A 20,104-nucleotide genomic window follows, 5' to 3' on the forward strand; every position below is an offset into this window, starting at 1 on the left:
AACGCTTGTTCTCAAATCACGGAAATTTTTATTCTGTGTCCGCTATCGCCCACCTCGCGGTGACGTTTCCTCCTTTATTAGCTTTTTAGATTCACTCCTGGAATTTGTTAACTATTATAAATATCAAATAATTTTAGGCGACGATTTAATAATAATTTACTTGCAGAGAACCATAATAAAGATGCCTTTGAGCCTATCTTAGATATACACAATTGCCACAGTGTAATAACTTCACCAAGGAGGCTGACCACTACAACAGAAACTCTTCTTGATCTCTTCATTACAAATGTTGATTTGCGCCGTGTGCACTCTGGTGTTATAAACTACTGCCTCAGCGACCATCTTCCAATATTTATTTCTGCAAACGAATCTTCTAAACGTATTGACCACTCTACGTCACTGGCACACATTTCTTACAGATCAATTAACTCTCACACATTAACCACTTTTCGTGAATCTATCGCAGAGGTAAGCTGGCATGATGTGAGTGAACGTAATCCAGAAATCCCCTACGGCAGGTTCTTAAAAAATTTACATCTATCTACAATTCATGCTTTCCACAAAAAACATTCACCCGATCAAAGAAAGTTCGTAAGCCATAGATAACTACTGACATTTTGCATCTAATAAGAAAACAAGAGCCGCTGTACAAAAACGTCGTTAAACCTAGATGCCCTCACACGCTTAGTGCTTTAACAAACATAGATATCTTGTCACTAAAGAACTTCGTGCTGCTAAAAACAGGTACAATTATAACCGCTTAATTTCTTCGAGCCAACGCTCTGGGGAGATGTGGCGCAAACTAAATGAGTATTTTTGGCAGAAGTACAGAACCTATTATAAAAATACTGAAGGTCAACGTGGAAATTTGTGCAGCAGAACTAGCAAACGCATTTAATATGCTTTTCTTTCTAATGTCCCATCTTTTCTAGCTAATCTCCAATCTCCATCTAATCTTCAATCTTCTCATCATCTGGAGGTGACAGCCTGTCTTACATGCAGCCGTGCTGCGAGCATACAATGTTTCTGCGGCCAGTATCTTAATCGGAAGTTATTACAACGTACACGAGTTTAGAAAGCAGCACAGCCACAGATATGATGGATCTGCAGATAGAACCTGTAAAATTCATTATTGACCTGATCGCACATTACTTGACGCATATAATTAGCAATTGTTTTTCATGTGCGGTATTTCCTCGTAAAATGCAATGCGCAAAAGTTACAGCGATCTGCAAAAAAAGGCGATAGGAATGATCTTACAGACTACCTTCCAATCTGTATTCTACCTGTCTTTTCAAAAGGTCTTGAAAAAACAATTCTAACGCGTTTAATTTCATTTACTGATCGCTACAACATGTTGACTCGCAGTACGGCTTCAGGTAAGATAAATATACCAGAGCTGGCATTGCTCATGCAAAAAGAAATAATACTTGAAATGTCTGAAAGTCAGAGTTGGTCCTTGGTATCGTTGCGGATTTCCCAAAGCATTCGATCATATTGTTACGGTGAAGGGAACGATGAAATTGAATTGAACTAGACGAAGACGAAGTCTGGCAGTTGCCTGAACGCCATATACGCCAGTTGTAAGTATACGTTATTTTACACTCGTGGGCCTGCTTTCTTTCTGCAACATTTTGGTGGAAGGTGTGGGGTACAATCAGGGAACTTCGCAGCGGACGTCATCTACCTGCCGCCACAATGGCAAATCAACCGACACAAGCGACAACGCCTCAGCAGCCCGTGCCAACGGTCATCCTCACTCATCCGCGGGACCCAGGGACATTTTGTGGCACGGACAACGCCGACGTCGAGGACTGGCTTATGATGTACGAACGAGTGTGCGACAAGAACAGGTGGGATCCAACAATGATGCAAGCGAACGTGATACCTTACCTAAGAGGAACTGTGAGGCAATGGTACGCCACACACGAAGCTGACCTAACGAGCTGGGATGTCTGCAAAGAAAAAATGCGAGACCTGTTTGGCAGACCAGTCGTTCGTCAACTGGCGGCAAAAAAATAACTTGCGTGTCACGCTCAAACGTCCACAGAATCCTATGTCGTCTACATACAGGATGTGCTGGCCCTCTGTCGCAAAGCTGATAACAACATGACCGAGGCAGACAAGATTGGTCACATATTGAAAGGTACTGCAGACGATGCCTTCAATCTCCTGATGTGCAAGGATTGTGCCATGGTGGATGCAATTATAAAGGAGTGCCGGCGCTTCGAGCAAGCGAAGGGCCGCGGCGTCGCTCAAAATTTCGACCGATTGCCCAATACCGCCGCGACATCTTCTTGCGAAGACCCACCCCGCTTCGTTCAGCCCACAGGAACGGAAGAAATCACGCGCATCGTTCGCCGTAAGCTTGAGGCCATGGCTCCGGCTCCAGTTCGTTCTGACTGTCGGGAAAGCGTGCTCGCTATCTCCCTTATACAAGCGGTCGTTCGGGAGGAAATAGCAAGTTTGGGCATTCCATCTCTCTGCTCGGTCCGCCATACAAACACCTACCAGATTTCTCCGGCCGCTCGCTCACAGACGCAAAGCTTTCCGCCCCCTCATCGCAACCCAGCTGACTGGCGCACAGCGGATGATAAACCTATCTGTTTTATTTGTTCCGGTATTGGACACATCGCCCGTCATTGCCACAACCATTGGTCGTCGCGTCCTCGGTGGTCGGCTCCGAGTCACTACCGCCAAGTACCAGACAATCGTACTTTCTCGCCCTATACGCCGACTAGGAACATCAATGCCGACAGTGCTCCACCAAGATCCAGCCGCTCGCCGTCTCCGCAAGGTCGTAGGCCCCGTTCGCCTCTCGTTCACCGCTCTTCGTCCCCTTCTGCAACCGGTCGCTTCGCTTCGGGAAACTAGGCGGTGCAGCTACCGGAGATGAAGCTGCAACTCCGACCCGGCCCACAAATCCTCTGCTGACCCTGCCTACATGTGGAAACCTACTCGACATTGAAGTTAATGGCGTTCCTGTTAGATCTCTCGTTGACACAGGAGCACAGCTTTCAGTTATGAGCGCCGCTCTCCGCCGAAGGCTCAAAAAGGTTCTGACACCCGCCGTACCGTGCACTGTGCGAGTCGCCGATGGGAGTACTTCACCTGTCCTTGGAATGTGCAGAGCACGTGTGACCATTGGGAGCCATTATACCGTTGTTATATTTATCGTGTTCACATGACCTAATTCTCGGCCTCGACTTCCTTTCGAAACACTCTGCCCGAATGGACTGCTCCGCACATGTTGTACAGTTGGATCTGCCGCTTCCTGCCGACGCAACAACTTGTGCTTCACACCGCTTATGTTCTGCTGAGTTTGCAAGGCTGTCTCCACAGGCGGCTACAAATGTCCTCCTGACACCCTGTCCTCCCGTACCTGATGGCGAGTACGTCGTGTCGCCGCTTACTGACGTGGTTTTGTCGCGCAATATTGAAAACTGCGCTCGCGTGCCCATCCTCAATTTTGGATTTTCGTCGCATGTGCTGCCACACGGTATCGCCATAGCGTATATTACTCCTTTAGAAGAATATAAAATTTCTTCTTTGACCTCTGAATCCTTCATCAGTACCAACGGACCTTTGTCACCCACTCCTCCGTACTCGACGCCTGCGGACGATGTTTCTAAGATGATCGCCCCTGACCTTCCTTCCGAGCAAACAACAGCTCTTCGTCACCTCCTGTCATCTTTTCGGGACATCTTTGATTTGGACGACCGTCCACTTGGCCAAACATCTGTTGTCACGCGTCGCATCAACACCGGTGACGCCAGCCCCATTCATAGGCGGCCATATCGTGTCTCCGCAACAGAAAGGGCCATCATACAGAAAGAAGTAGACAGGATGATAGACAAGGACATCAATGAACCTTCCAGTAGCCCGTGGGCATCACCGGTTGTCTTAGTAAAGAAAAAAGACAACTCCTGGTGCTTCTGCGTTGAATACCGTCACCTCAACAGGATAACAAAGAAGGATGTTTACCCCAGCCGCGCATTGATGATGCTCTTGACTGCCTTCACGGATCCCAATACTTTTCATCAGTTGACTTCCGCTCCGGCTATTGGCAGATTAGCGTCGATGAGATGAAACCGCCTTCGTCACACCGGACGGTCTGTACCAATCTAAAGTCATGCCGTTTGGATTATGCAATGCGCCAGCTACATTCGAGCGCATGATGGACTCTCTCTTGCGCGGCTTGAAGTGGTCTACATGCCTCTGTTACCTCGACCATGTGATTGTGTTTTCGCCGAACTCTGAGAGCCACCTGCGGCATCTCACAACCATACTCTCCTTGTTTCGCAGGGCTGGCCTTCAGCTAAAATCCTCCAAGTGGCATTTCGGTCGCCATGAAATTAACATGCTCGGCCATCTCGTAACGCCGCGGGAATCCAACCTGATCCACAGAAAGTTCACGCCGTGCGAAATTTTCCTGTACCTTGTTCAACAAGCGATGTCCGTAGTTTTCTGGGCTTATACTCTTATTTCCGGCGATTTGTGAAAACTTTTGCCGACATCACTCAACCTCTCACTGACCTTCTTAAGAAAGACGTCTCTTTCTCTTGGGGACCACTGCAGGAGAAAGCCTTTTCTACCCTGATTGAGCGGCTTACAACTTCCCCAATTCTGTCACACTCTGATCCTTCTGCGCCCACTGAAGTACGAACTGACGCAAGTGGTCATGGCGTCGGCGCTGTCCTCGCTCAGCGTCAACAAGACCAAGACCGTGTCATCGCTTACACTAGCCGCCTTCTTTCCACGCCTGAGCGAAATTACTCCATTACTGAGACAGAATGTCTCGCGCTCCTATGGGTGGTCGCGAAATTCCGGCCGTACCTTTTCGGTCGGAGCTTCTGCGCCGTCACCGATCATCACGCCCTCTGCTGGCTCTCCTCTTCGAAGGACCCAACTGGACGACTTGCGCGTTGGGCATTGCGTCTACAGCAATATACATTTTCTATTATGTATAAGTCAGGGCGCCTGCATAAAGACGCTGACTGCCTGTCCCGCAATCCCGTGGATCAACCGGACGATACCGATGCAGACTCGGACATCAGTGTTCTATCCATCTCCGGCTTCCTCCATATTGGCGATGAGCAGCGCAAAGATCCTGTTATTCGAACAGTTATGGAACGCCTAAGCTCCTCGCTCAATGACCCGTGCCTCCGGATGTTCACCTTGCGCGATGGAACTTTATACCGTCGTAGCGTTCGTCCTGACGGCCTGTAGTTCCTCCTAGTCGTTCCCAAGCACCTTCGACTAGCCGTGCTCCAGCAACTTCACGACGCTCCTACTGCTGGACATCTGGACATCACTCGTACATACGACCGCCTGCGGCGCCGCTTCTTCTGGCCCGGCATTTATCGCTCTGTGCGCCGTTATGTCGCTTCATGCGGCCTGTGTCAGCGCCGGAAGACGCCTGCTACGCCTCCCGCTGGTTTGCTTCAACCAATTGATATCCCCACAGAGCCTTTGTTTCGTGTGGGCCTAGGCCTCCTTGGCCCCTTTCCAATTTCTATCAAAGGCAACAAATGGATTGCTGTAGCAACCTATTAGGCCACGAGATATGCCATCGCACGAGCGCTACCAACCAGCTGCGCTACAGATGTCGCCGACTTCTTACTATACGACGTCATCCTGCACCACGGCGCCCCTCGCCAGTTGCTTACGGATCGCGGCCGCTACTTTTTATCGAAGGTCGTCGATGACCTGCTCCGCTCCTGCTCTACAGAACACCGGATTGCTACCGCGTACCACCCTCAAACGAACGGCCTCACCGAGCTACTCAACCGCACGCTAACTGAGATGCTGGCCATGTACGTCTCCGACGATCACCGTGACTGGGACGTCGCTTTACCATACATCACTTTCGCATACAACTCGTCCCGTCACGACACTGCCGGATTTTCACCATTTTATCTTTTGTATGGCCGCGACCCCATCTTGCCCTTTGACACGTTGCTACCTTCCACAGCCCAGCACTGGTTACGCTCGCGATGCTATTGACTTAGCCGCCCAGGCCCGAGATGTCGCCCGTCATCGCCTCACAGTCTCGCAAGCTTCTCAAAAGCGACGTTGCGACCTTCGGCACCGAGACAACCATTTTTCACCTGGTGCACTTGTCCTTCTCTGGACGCCTTCACGTCGCGTCGGCTTGTCGGAAAAACTACTTTCCCGGTACTCTGGTCCGTACCAGATCTTACGCCAACTGTCCGACGTGACATACGAGATCGCCCCAGTCGGCCAGCCTTCAGTGCATCGCAACGTCACCAGCGATGTTGTTCACGTCGCCAGGCTTAAGCCCCATGTCCCCCCATTAAGTGAGGATCTATAACTTGCACCGGGATGGAGCTACTCCACCGGGAGGGTGATGTTACGGTGAAGGAACGAAGAAGTTGAATTGAACTAGACGAAGACGAAGTCAGGCAGTTGCCTCAACGTCATATACGCCAGTTGTAAATATACGTTATTTTACACTCGTGGGCCTGCTTTCTTCCTGCAACAATATTAATCACAACATACTTGAGAAAAAATTAGAGCACTATGGCATTCGAGGGAAAGCTCTGTCACTCATTTCATCGTACCTACATAATAGGTCGTCATGATCGATGACCACTCTTCTTTAGTCAAACCATTTAATTTAGGTGTTCCACAGAGAAGCATCTTGGGTCCTCTTCTCTTTGTTCTTTAGATTACGGGTATTGTTAACATTGATCTTACCGCCAAGTATATATTATACGCTGGCGATACTAGCCTATTTTTTACCGACTCGGATGTCGCACACCTATCTTTTCGCGCAAATAAAACACTTCATCGCATTCACTTGTGAGCTACAAATAATGAATGAAACCTAACGTTAGTAAAACCAAAGCAGTGTTGTTACATCCACGAAACAAATTCTTCTAGATCCCACGACTACTGCTAAACGATTTCGGAATAGAAGTTGCAGAAAGTTTTAAAACGCTTGGCGTGATTTTCTCCAATAATTTGTCCTGGGATGCTCACATCAATTACCTAACGAAAAAAAACTATCCAAAGTAATTGGTCTCATGCGTCGGCATTGCTTTACGTTCCCTCTTTCTATTACCAATATTTTGTACAATGCTCTATTTTTTTCTACGCTAAACTAGTTTTGGGAAGAACAACTAAAGAGAATATGAAAGAACTTCTTTCACTTCAGAAGCGTGCAATACGCCTTGTTTTTTAAAGCTCCCTACCTAAGTCACACACAGAACATGTTTAACAAGCGTAAGCTTGTAAACCTACAGTCTATGTGCAATTTCAGACTAGTCCGACAACATAAACTGTAAACAAACACGAAAACTTTCCTTCTGAAATAACTGGCGCGGTTGCAAAAAAATTCCCCTTCGTATAACACACGCTATCCGGAAAGATGGAAAGTTGATAGATGCCGCACGACCTACGGTAAGCAAATGTTAAAGTACACATTACCGACCTTGTTAAATGATTTGGCCAAAAATGGCACGCATATAGAATTGAGCTCTTTGAATCAGCTACACAACATATATGTATAACTATCCATTTTTCTATTTTTTGTTGAAACACTACTTGTATTTTCTGTACTTTTTTTCTCTCGTTTCTGATCCAGTGAATTTTCCGCGATGTTTCTGGATATTCATGGATTTTCTTTAGGCACATATTTGCCTGTTGTTTGCATTGGTTTTCTATTTTCTGTAGTTTTTCGATTCCCTGCAAATTCAATTTCTCCTCTACTTTTTGCATGGAATTGATGTCACTGTATGACATGCTATGGTGCACGGACCCAGTCAAGCCTTTTCAGGCTTTTTGTCCGTGCTCCAAAGATCTGGCATATGTTGAATATAGCTGAATTGAATTGAATATCACGCGAATTCAAAACACCTAAACAGCTGCTTTCAATTTTCGAATTTGGGAGTATCATATTCGTGGGTTAATTTTTTTTACCTGGACATATAACAGGGTAACCATGACAGGTATCACCAAACATAGTTGACAAGAATGTCGTGACAATGACTCGACATGAAAGACATGACAACAATGCCATGCATTAATGCCATGCAGGAAATGAATGACACGGCATGCGGTGGCATGGATGACATGTAGTCGTGTTCATGACATACCACACATGACATGACAAAATTATACCCATTCATGACTTGGATGACATGAATTACATTATTGACATGACGTGAATGACACCTCGTAGTGCTTTGCGCAACACCAAGCACTGCTGGATGGTCAGCTATATGTTAAAATTCGTCGCGTAACATCGATTTACACCGAGCATTGAAACCGAATGTTTTTGTTAAGTCGCTTTCTTAGCCTGCGTCAAACATTCTCTAACATCCGTTAGTGGCTGCGCGTCGTCTGCCTTGCAGCAGACGACGCGCCATCCTCCAACAACGAAGACAAAGTCAGAGATACTGAACACCCAATCTACACTCGCAGTGGCACAAACAAAACTCGCTATGGTTGTGATGCCGTGTTTAGTGAAGCTTCCTTTGTGATATATAAAATCGCAGATGCTATTATCTAGGGGTAGGGATACCAAAATCGTAGCGTTTGGGAGTCCGCGTTTGCTGAGGCTGTCTTTGAGGTATCCGAACCTGCAGACGCTGTAGTGTAGGGCCAGTCGGACTAAACTCTCGACTTCTGGGAGCCTATCTTTAGTGAAGCATTCTTTATACTTTACGAAGTTGCAGGCGCTGTGGGGGAGGGAGGGGAAGAGGAGTTAAATGGGGTTAAACTACCTGTTATTACGGAGGCTGTATTTATTGCAGCCTTCTTTCTGGCATCCTAAGCTGTACACGCTGTAGTGTGAGGCCAGTGGGTCTAAACTGGCTGGGGTTTGAGAGGTCGCTCAAGGGAAGCTATCTAGTGGCATCCGTCGGTATAGACGCTGTGGCCTGATGGTATATTATTGTATCTGGCGTCGTACTTTGACTTGAAAGCTATCGTCTGCGGGATGCATGCAGGATTTTGTTTACGCCCCGTTTACCGCTTATTCACCGCTTTATTCACGCACGGTAGTGTTTATTTCACACAGTTCCCACATATATACCATCGTACAACAGGCCAATATTGCAACATAGATTACCTTCTGATATATTGTGTACCTTCATACCGTTCGGTGTAATGATGGCTATTCTGGGGCTGGTGCCGTGGTAAATTGTGTTGAAGGGTTTTAGCCGCACCCACTACCTCACCATGACGCGTGCGATGATCTACCAGTTGAGCAACGTGGGCAGCTGTGCCTGCATGCGTCCGTGCACGCATGTGCGTGCGTGCGTGTGTGTGTGTGTGTGTGTGTGTGTGTGTGTGTGTGTGTGTGTGTGTGTGTGTGTGTGTGTGTGTGTGTGTGTGTGTGTGTGTGTGTGTGTGTGTGTGTGTGTGTGTGTGTGTGTGTGTGTGTGTGTGTGTGTGTGTGTGTGTGTGTGTGTGTGTGTGTGCGCGTCCACCCGTGCGGGTGTGTTTGCAATAAGCCTTTCCATAGAACTGCCACTTAGACCCACTGACATTTGCTGCGGATGAGAATAACCATTTCAAGCGCGGGTGCCATGCGGTATCCTATGGTAGGTGTATGCTAAGAGCCAATCACTTCTTCTCTCTGTAAGATTACAATCTTTTATACCATATAATAGGTTGTTATTACTACCTATTTCTGTATGTCCAATTTTAGGGTTAGTTTCTACGACACATTATTCCCACCATTCTTTCTTGGCTTCTGCGTCGGCACATTTAAAGCCTGGGAGGGCAGCCAGATTTCGCTGGTTTAATGTCTGCAATTCGCTTTTACCTATGTAGTGCGCCTCAAAAGACTTCGAAATCACATCATCAAAGCTTATTATTTTTCAAGTTCGAGTTGCTGTTGTACTGGAAACCATGGCGTGTGCCATTTTCTTGCATTCTGCTTCGCGAGACACTGCCCGTAACATCACTGGCACGCTGCCTATCGAGTTGTGACAACCATTGGAAACGGACGAGGGTCACCACGCGATTCTCAACAAAGGATGCAGCAGTAGAAAATGTTGGGAGTGTCCAGCAATTGCAAAAATTACAGTTTGCTACTAAGCCAGCCCAATCTCCTCTACATGAAGCATGAGAACGATGGTTCTGGCAGCACGCCATCCAGTCTGGACCCAAGCGTGTTGACGCCGTCGCCTTGTTGTATAATTGAATATGTTATGCAAGTGAAACCACACGTACCGTGACAAAAAAAAATGAAAATCTATCATTGCCTAGGTCAGACAAAAGATGCGCGCATAAAAATTTGGTTGCTTATCTTCCTGCAATTGATGGCTTTTTCCGCTCTTGGCATCTTCTGAAAAGCCATTAACAGTGAACTTAATTCTTGTCTATATGAAAACCTTTTCTTCACTAAATCTACAGCCAGATACATGAACGCCCGAGGTCATTATGCACGTATCGGTATTACGCTGAAGGTATAGTATGTTCAATAATATTTTGGTCTACTGTCCAGGACTTATTATATTGCATCGTCCTATTGTTCTTCGACGGCTTTGGGGCGATGGAAAGGTTTTTAAAAATGTTTTATATTTGCACACGTTGACGATATTCTCAATAAAATATTCTTACCGCACCAAAGTATGTTAGTTGTTCTGTAACCGTGAGATCTGCAAAAAATGCGTCAAACTGGGGACAGAAACCCATACGTTCGAAGCCTGCTGTTCTTATGTTTTGACCGGAAACAAGCACCAATCCATTGTTAGGCTCGAGCAGACCTGAAAAGAAGAAAAAAAGAAGGGCATCAGAACAGCGTTATTGGTAATGTCCCGGCGAGCATAACTCAATCGACCGACCGACCGACCGACCGACCAAATCGTTGTTTACAACGACAGATGGGGGTCCCTCAGGCAAAAATTGGCAGTGGCTTAGCTCGGCTATGCCAGGATATATGTAGCCAAAGCTAAGGCATACCATGATTAGCCTTGGTTAATCTTGATTGCAAGTCCAGGTTAGTCTGGTTTTCTAGCTATGTTGTGGCATTTAGCCAGTCGTTCGGCGCTGTTCGTGTTTCCTGGGCGATTCGTTTCCTCTTCACCTCGTTCCGATGTCGATTCTAGGCCTCCTCGTGCTTATCAGAATTGTCGCCGTCCATACTGCCGCCTCAACTGTGGTTGCGGCGCACGAGAGCTCTCCTTTTCAATCCTCCGACATGTTATCAGGCATGCGACGCAGCTGGCGAAGCGAGCGGAGGCGAGCGCAACGACTAGGAACGCGGTCTGACGTCATACCAAGCGGCTAAATCGGAAAGGTGCGGCGGTGCGCAGCGGCGGAACACCTGTGGCTCGGTGCTACTAGTGGCGCATGCGCAGTAGTGTCTAGGGAGCGAGAGAGAGAAATATCCGCGGCGAGGCGGGCGTTGTGACGTCATGTGCCCCCTCGGAGCACCGCCACGGCGAAATAGCAAGTTCGCGGCCAGTAAAGCTTTCACTTTAAAAAGTGGTAACAAGCCGCTGTAAAGCCACGTCGCAGATCGCTTTCAAGGCACGAGCGCTGGCAACACATACCTATGGCGTCCGCCAAAGGCGTCTACAACGACGTCCGCGATTCGCGTGGCCAACGCCGTAGTAGATGCTGTGGTTGTCTCCACTCTGTACGGAGTGACAGGTGAGGAGGCAATCGAGGCGCCTTAGCAGCCGCCGAAGAAGAACGCCGCTCCTCCCTCGCCTGATCGCCCTGCCTTGCGCGTGACAGGAGAGGGCACGCATCCGGGCCGCGTTCCTCACTCGCTCACGCGAAGTTGAACCGCGTTCGTCTGCTCACCCTCAGACGCTCTCGCTCACACGGAACCTCCCAGCGATGGCGGCGCCGACAGTGACGCCGACGGCAGAAAAGCGCCTGGAGTGCCCATAATATTGCTATCGCAATAAAATTGCACGTAGAATCTCCTCAGGGAGTCATGTGAATGATGCGTAAGCATTTGGCAGTAACGGTGTGGTGTTTATTGGTCGTGCGCTGGTGTGTTTGGTATAATTGCGAGGAACGACCATTGAAGAACAGCGAAACGGAGAAGCGATGTTAAAAGACCGAACCGTTAAGTAAGACCTGCACGAGCCGACGTAGAAGAGGCGAGTAGAAGCAATGGTCACTCGTGGTATAGAGAGCCTGCAGCGTTTGTGGGAGTGGGGTGAAATTACGAGGGAGGAGTAAGGCCATGAAAGAAACGTATGCAGCTTTTCCTGGAACGTCATTATCGGTCGGCGTTGGCACGGTGCCGTTCCTCTTGTTTGTTACGTTCGGCAGCGTGTTCCTGTAGTTCCCCTCTCTGCGCATCGTCGTTCATTTGTTCCTGGCGTAATATGTATTCACGCTGAGAATTCTACATTCCTGCGTTTCCGTTCTTCTTCACTAAGCGGCTGCTGTTGTCTTGGCGCCATTACGGCAATGCGACAGCGCTGCGGCGACACGAGGTGCTGCCTGAAGGCGGCGCAACGTGAACAGAAGAGGCAAGCAAATTATACTGCCGTTGGCAGCGCCAGATGCGCTGATGGCGTTCCAAATCGAAGCCACCGTTGCTCCACAGTTCAGGTGCCTGCGCGATTGTACACGTCACGTGGTCGCAGAGACGCGTTCGTGCCACTGCTCGCGCGTTCGTTGTCTTCTTCCTGAGCTGGCTGGCTCTATATTGAAAACTATCGTCTTACGCGAAGGAAGGACGGACGGAGAGTTTTCTCATTAGGTAACCATAGAAATGCTTACGCATTTAAAACCATACATTAGTTTTTTTTTGGCAAACGTAAAAAAGCCAATGGCTATCTGCTCATGGGGGTACAATCCTGGGGGTACAACTTCTGATAAAGAAGTTGTACCCCCAAGATATGCCATAGTGCGCAAACACAGGGAATCACGCGGTGGGGGTGTCGCGCTTTTTAAGGAAGGGATCCACTTTTCTACTATGCCCGACGTAAAAGATACTGAAGCTCTGTGGTGCAACGTGCATCTTCAAGACGCGATCGCTAAAGTGGGCGTGTTCTACAGGCCCCCGAATGCTGAAAGTGTGTGCCTTCAATCTTTACTTGACTATATGCAATCGCACGTGCACGGGGGCTCGATTGTACTTGCTGGTGATTTTAACCTTCCCGAGATTCAGTGGTGTTCCCTTGTCCCTGAAACAAAAGCTCAAAGCATACTACTGGACATTATGCTTGGCTTTAACCTTGATCAGCTTGTTGCCGCCCTAACTCGTGTACAGGGAACGTCATCCTCCATCTTGGACCTTGTATTTGTCAGTAACAGTCTACCTTTAAATGAGTCGCGAGTAGGCATACTTGATGGACTATCCGACCACAATATGGTCTTATGCTCATTGCTATTCACTAGCCCACCTACATTACGTGGCCAATTAAAGCAAATGCCCGCCTTTAACAGAGCCAACAATGACGCTATAATGACGTACCTTGCACACGAGTACCCTGAGTTTCATGATTTTTGTACTGATGAACGTTATAGTATTGATGCGGTTTGGTTAAAATTCAAGTTTCATGTCATGCATTGTATGCGTAATTTCGTCCCAACTGTGTACAAAGCAACTCACAAACGCAATCCGTGGATCACGCGTAAAATAATTCATGCTAAACGTAAAATCAAGAGGTTGCGAAAAACTAGCAAGCAACGGAATGTTGCAGGCTACCGTTCTCAAGTAAATTCCCTTACTAGATTACTTAAGGAACAAGTGCGTAACCCTAAACAGAAATTCTGTGCCTCTACATTGCACGAGTTTATTAAGAACGCGCCTCACAAATTCTGGTAGTATATGAATGGAAAGCCGACTAATCCATCTTCACCAGATGCGCTAGATCAGGCTAGAGCACATGATTTTAACGACTATTTTTGCTATGTTTTCACAAGTGATAATGGTACTGCGAAAATGAATCCTTCCTTTTACAATCGGGATAATCGATTGCTAGGCACGCCTACTTTATCGGAGGCAGGTATTTTTTCACTCCTATTAGGCATCAATGAAAAGAAAAGTTGCGCTCCAGACGCAATTCCCAACAGCTTTTTGAAACGGTACGCGGAGCCAGTTAGCAAATATCTCTATCTGATATATTCAAAATCTTTGAAAGACTATTGCCTTCCTGCTGAATGGGAAATCGCAAAAATTACTCCGGTACTCAAATCGGGCAATGCAGCGTCTCCTTCTAATTACCGGCCTATTTTTATCACTTGCACTTGCAGCAAAATTTTAGAGCACATTCTATTAAAATATTTAATAAGCTTTATTGAGTCGAACAATATCCTCCACATGAATCAGCATGGCTTTAGATCTGGATTAACCACTGTTACACAGCTTGTCGAAACGCTGCATGACCTGGCCCTCGGCATTAACGAGCGCATTCAAACCGACGTCATTTTTCTCGACTTCTCGAAGGCTTTTACCGCGTCTCGCATACTAAACTACTCCTTAAATTTAATTACATATTAGGTGATGGCCCAATTTACCAATGGATTACTAATTACTTAACTGGCCGCTACCAATTTGTACAGTACGGCACTCACTCCTCCGACCTTGCTCCAGTGTTATCAGGCGTTTCCCAGGGACCTGTATTACCTCCAGTTTAGTTTTTAATATTTATAAATGACATAACTAACTATGCTGACGTGAAACGCAGGCTCTTTGCTGATGACTACATGCTCTATAATGAAGTACAACACCGCGATGACCAGGTGAAATTAAATAATGCCTTGAATAAAATAGCTCAATGGTGCGTAGATTGGCAAATGACAATAAACATTGATAGAACCGTATTCATGTCCATTACAAATAAAGCGTCTAAGCTTGATTTTCCATACCACTTTAATGATGCGCCATTTCGAAGTGTAAACCAGTATAAATATCTAGGTCTCATAATACCGTCTAATCTCAGCTGGACAGAGCACGTGCGTCAAGTGTCAAATAAAGCACTAAACAAACTGTTCTTCATTAAACGGGCCTTGCCATATTCTACACATGAACAAAGCTTCTAGCATATGTCACTTTTATCCGCCCAGTCTTAGAATACGCCAGTATTGTCTGGTTCCCTCACACTGCGAACGATATCGCCATTTTGGAAAGGGTGCAGCAGAAAGCGGTGCGTTTTATCTTTAACTGATACGGACGCCTTGATTCACCTACTACTCTGTTATAGCGTGCTGGTCTAGCTACCCTTGAAAGTCGCGCAAAGCTTTTTCGGCTCAAATTTGTATACCAACTATTGCATAGCTCATTCCGTACAAACCCCGCCTCTTACATTAAATTTCGTGATACGAGACCGACCAGAAGACGGCACGCATGGGAACGAGTAGAATATCCGTTTATTAATAATACGTTTCGTTATTCTTTCTTCCCACGCTCAATTCGTGAATGGAATGTACTGGATGTAGTCACAAAACAGCAGCCAACACTAGGAAAGTTTGTGGATTTAATTGAGCATGCTGCATGAGCCTGAAAGTTGTCAATATAAGTAACTGCATTGCTTTCGCCATGCAATCTATCCCGATTCAGTGTGTGATAGGAAAGCACTTGCGTACACTTTTGTTTCGTGCATTTTGTATTTGAATGATGCCTTCTACCCAGAATTTTTTTTTCTGATTTTTTTTATGGTCGATGTACATTGGTTTCGTTGTGTGTATTATTATGTATGAATGTACTACTGCTATTCTTGAATAGTCTCCAATCATTATGTACTCATCTATTGAATGTTTTTGTAGTGTTCATTGATGTGATTTTTTGCTCACCCCTGTAAAAATCCCCATGTGGGATCGACAGTATTCTATAAATAAAATAAAGAAATATTTATTGAGCAAAGATGACAGTGTAAATTTCATTGATTGCGAAAAAAAAAAATAGGTCGTGCGCTCACAAGAAAGAAGCCGCCTGTTGGCGCCGCGGGAACATGAGTCACTATGTTGTGTGCCCATGTAAGATAAATATTTAATAAACAGCCAAAGTTGATAATTCTCTAGGAAGTAGCTATATATTAAAGGAAAATGGACCCTATAGTTCATACAAATTATTTTATAACGAGAGAAGAATCTATCCGTACTATTGTTGCGCTGAACGTTCGCAATATGCCGAACACATTTCTTTGGAAATAGATAAATTGTATTTACGTTACGTGCATTTCGGGTCCCACAGACTAATTGGCAATAATTTACATGGGTAGAAAACAGCGCGTGGTAAATCTAGAGCTTGGCTTGTTCTGGAAGAATGTGTATACATCGTGACAGAACACCAGCAGCACGTGATAATGATTTTGTCAAAGTTTAAATATGACACGTCCGTGTCGTGTCAGCCAAGAAAGTTACACCCAGAATTTCCTGTGTCCCATATTTCAACGGGGTTTCTTCAAGCTGTAACGGTGGTTTACCATAACCTCCGTGCTTCTGGATCTCAAAAAGATAGCTTTTGTTTTTTTCACATTTATTCGCAGGCCGTTAGCATTTGATAATTGCAGCACTTTTCAAGTACGCTCAGGGCTGTTGCAACAATTTGAGTTTTATTTTGTCCAGAAACAAAATAGATTGGTGTCATGCGTGTACAGCACAAATGAAGAATTAATATTTATCTTAAGAATATCATTTATGCAGATATTGAAGAGCATTAGTCCCAAAAGGCTTCCTTGAGGCACGCCACAGGAAATGGTTATAGAAAAAGAAATACAATACGTGCTCTCAAGCAACCAATAAAATCATAATACAAAGAGAAGGTATTACGCTAGTTTATCGAAGCTCTTCTAACGCGTTAAATTAAACACCTTGTGATACTTAAAAAAACGTTACTGCGAATGTGTAATTATGATCTGTGATTCGCGCGTGGTCAAGTACTCAAACGATGGTTTCTTACGATAATTTGAAGGAGATGCTGAACGCAGCATCATCAGGACACTGCTAAACATTTACCTGTTTACCTTGTCGACCTGTGCGCCGTAAACAAAACAGCAGGCCGTCTGTTATCGTGTTAGGACTTGAAGAAAGCCCAGTGACACAATGGCTTTACAAGTCAGTTCTTTCAAACGAAAGTCACGTTGAAAAACTGGAAATTTCCATGTTCGTCCTAAAAGGTCAGTTCTAAAATAAGGCTTTTCCAGTATTACTGACTAAATTTGCGTCCGCTCAGCGTTGTTGCGGCACAGGCCGCTTTTGTTTGCGTCAACAAACCGACGGAGATGTCGCCGTTAGTGGTAGGCGACTTTCTTGACACTCAATTTAAGGCTTTCGCGTAAATACGCTTTTTGAAATGTACTTAATGCGCAGCTTCGTCATATGGCACGTTATTAAGGTCCTACAAAAATTATTCCTACTTTTCTCGAACGCTCCCTCGAGAACTTCAACCCCTCACTTGTGCGTAAACATGACGTCAGGTGAGGGATGATTGCTATTGTTTATTCTTTTGACTAATTAAGAGCAGCATTGATTGGTTGCCCAAAATGTGAGAAAGCAATCCACTGGTCATTTGTGAGACACCGTGCATTATACGGCTCTAAAATAGCTATGACCGTCAATGGTTCTTAAACAGGCACTTTTTTTCTGAGTACATCAGCCTTTTTTGCATTTAACCCTCAGTGAAATGAAGCCGTCGCCGGCTGAGAATTGAACCCGAGACCTCGTGCTTAGCAGCAGCCCGGCATATAGCCACAGCTCTACCATGACGGGTAAATTATTAGAAGAAATTAAACTGATGTCGATTATAATATAGAAGGTGTCTCAGTTGGTGAAGAAACAACATCAACGACGATTCCACTGCACCCAAGCACACGGAATCGTACCAAGTGTTTTTTTTTTTAAACATAGCGGTCAAGGATTCATTTTGAGGCACGCACACCTGCAAGAATTTAAGGCCGTCATTATTTCGCTGTGTTTGCTGAAAATTATATGCGGGTGCATAGAGAACTTGGCGTCCACAAAACAAATATTACCTGTAAGGATGCTCATGAGCGTTGTTTTTCCCGCTCCGTTGTGTCCTAAAAGTATGGTCACTTGGGACTTGTAGATCGTCATGCTCACGTTCTTTAGGGCAGCACTGCCGCCGTAAACCTAGGGTAAATAAATAGAACAATAAAGTAGGCCATTGATACCATGCAAAAAGGAAATTGCGCAATCTCTCTTTAAGAGAGCTGCGTTTAGAAGAAAAAACCTTTTTTTTTGCGCATCACGCGGAGAACATGCCGCAGAGAACAGCGGGATATACCTCATTGGCCAAATAAATCATATAAGATAGATGGACGGATATAACGTAGAGACGACTGAATGGGAATCATAACAATATGGGGCGGAATTCTCTAAGCTGCGCTGTTCGCACGCAATTTTTTAGTCAGAAAGTTATTAGCTGGAATAAGGGTACAATCAAAGTAGCAGCGCATTTAACTTACGGCGTCGTATGAAAGCGAGGAAGAAGCTACGCTCGGATAAAACGACAAGGAACGGAAGTAGTGTGGTCAAATGATAGCCCAATAGCACACCATGCGTATACAGTTGAGGCTATATTCTTACGGCAAATCACTGCACACTGCTCATTCGACAGCTTCCTCTTCCGGACGTCTGCTACAACGCCCATAAGCGCGAGCGCGCTCCACCGTTCACCGCACTGCAGTCAAAAGAATGGTAGTGGAATTGTCACGAATTCTTCGCGCATTTCTGCGAGAGACAGGACTCGTGGAAACATGGGGTGCTATAACGTAAAACCATTCCAAACTTTTCTATTCCAATTCTGCAATCAGGCCACCGCGATTGGTCAAAAACTTTTTTGGACCCCCCCTTGCTTCACCTGTCTGTGATGCGACGTCACGAAAACCGCAATAGCTCCCCATAAGATATGACGAGTATACACTGATTATGCACAATTTCACTGAACAAAAAAAATAGTTATTTCTGATTCGACGCTTTTTGCCATTAACCCTGGGCTATTGATAAAAAGTTTTCGGGCTGCGCCCACTTCACCTGCCTCTCACGCGATGTCACAAAACCGCAAGAACTTACCGCATCAAAGTGACACGTATGCGTTAAAGATGCATTAATATGCCCAACAAACTGAAGTTTTTTCTGAATAGCCGCAGGCTGCCCCGTTCCGAAAGGAATAAAAGATGGCTGCCGCCGATCACTCCGGCACTGGCTAGTCGCCCTTGCCGGAGAGCATGGGTTTATTGCGTGTAAGAAAACGTTTTGCGTGGCCGTATAACGTTTTCGAGAACTTTCGGCACGTTTACGACCTCGTTATGCCAACTGTTCTTTGCTGATGATCCGTTCTAGCGTCATTCTTAAGCTTACGTTGCATGCCACCGCGATTTTCGACGAGCCACCGCAATCTAAGTAAGAGAAAGCGGACGAATCGCAGACGCCTGCCCCACCCTCTTCATCCGGTTATCGATATTCAGTGCAGTGGCTCGACCGCATGGAATCCCTTTCCACTTGAGCATGCTCCTCGGCTCTTGTGAGCCAATTAGATCATACAGGCCGCTCAGTGCAGGCAATGTTATTCGTTTTTCAAGCAAACAAAGTGACCTCCTATGAAAGAGGGGAGCATTTGATTGGTTTGTTCAGACAACCCTGCGGCTGACCGACCGATGCTTGCGTCGGCGGTTACGCAAATTTGAGTCAGGAGATTGGAATAAAAACATATTGGAATAGTTTTCCGTTATACGGCCCATGGTCACATTTTTGGGGGGCAGAAAGAGACGCTCAGTCGGAAAAATTACTGGCCAGGTAGGCCAGGCGAACGCCGCCTGTACACACCTCCTTTTATTATTTTTCACTTTTTCTTTTTACTTTACACATATACACTGACGTTTCGGCACGCCTCTTCAATGACCACTGTTTGGGCAACAGCGCGTGTTCCTCCGCCGCATTGTTTTGATCAACATAACTTCGTTGTTTGTTTCGCGTTCTTTACTATTTTTATATTTTTGTATTTTCATTTTCTTTCATTTTTAGTTCTTATTTCTCCTTTTTCCTTCTTATTTCGTTATTTTTTAATTACTTTTTTTTTCACCTAGCACATATACACTAATGCTTCCACATGCCCCGAACCTACAGGGGTATGTGCCAGTGAGCATGGACCCTTTCTGCACTATCACCAGGACCAAATGATGGTTTGTTTTTTTCG

At 45.9% G+C, this 20,104-nt stretch overlaps 1 protein-coding gene across 1 annotated transcript in view; it reads right to left on the reverse strand.

Moving 5' to 3' along the window:
• The window catches only part of LOC142583346 (phospholipid-transporting ATPase ABCA3-like), a 133,777-nt gene that overhangs the window by 73,969 nt on the left and 39,704 nt on the right, over nt 1-20,104 (reverse strand). Inside the window, exons 4-5 of the mRNA XM_075693766.1 lie at nt 17,922-18,039; nt 10,597-10,742 (exon numbers count right to left, since the gene is read on the reverse strand). Coding sequence (XP_075549881.1) covers nt 10,597-10,742; nt 17,922-18,039 — 264 coding nt within the window. The remainder of the gene's footprint in view (nt 1-10,596; nt 10,743-17,921; nt 18,040-20,104) is intronic.

This window comes from Dermacentor variabilis, chromosome 5 (assembly GCF_050947875.1).
Source record: "Dermacentor variabilis isolate Ectoservices chromosome 5, ASM5094787v1, whole genome shotgun sequence".
Lineage (NCBI taxonomy): Eukaryota > Metazoa > Arthropoda > Arachnida > Ixodida > Ixodidae > Dermacentor > Dermacentor variabilis.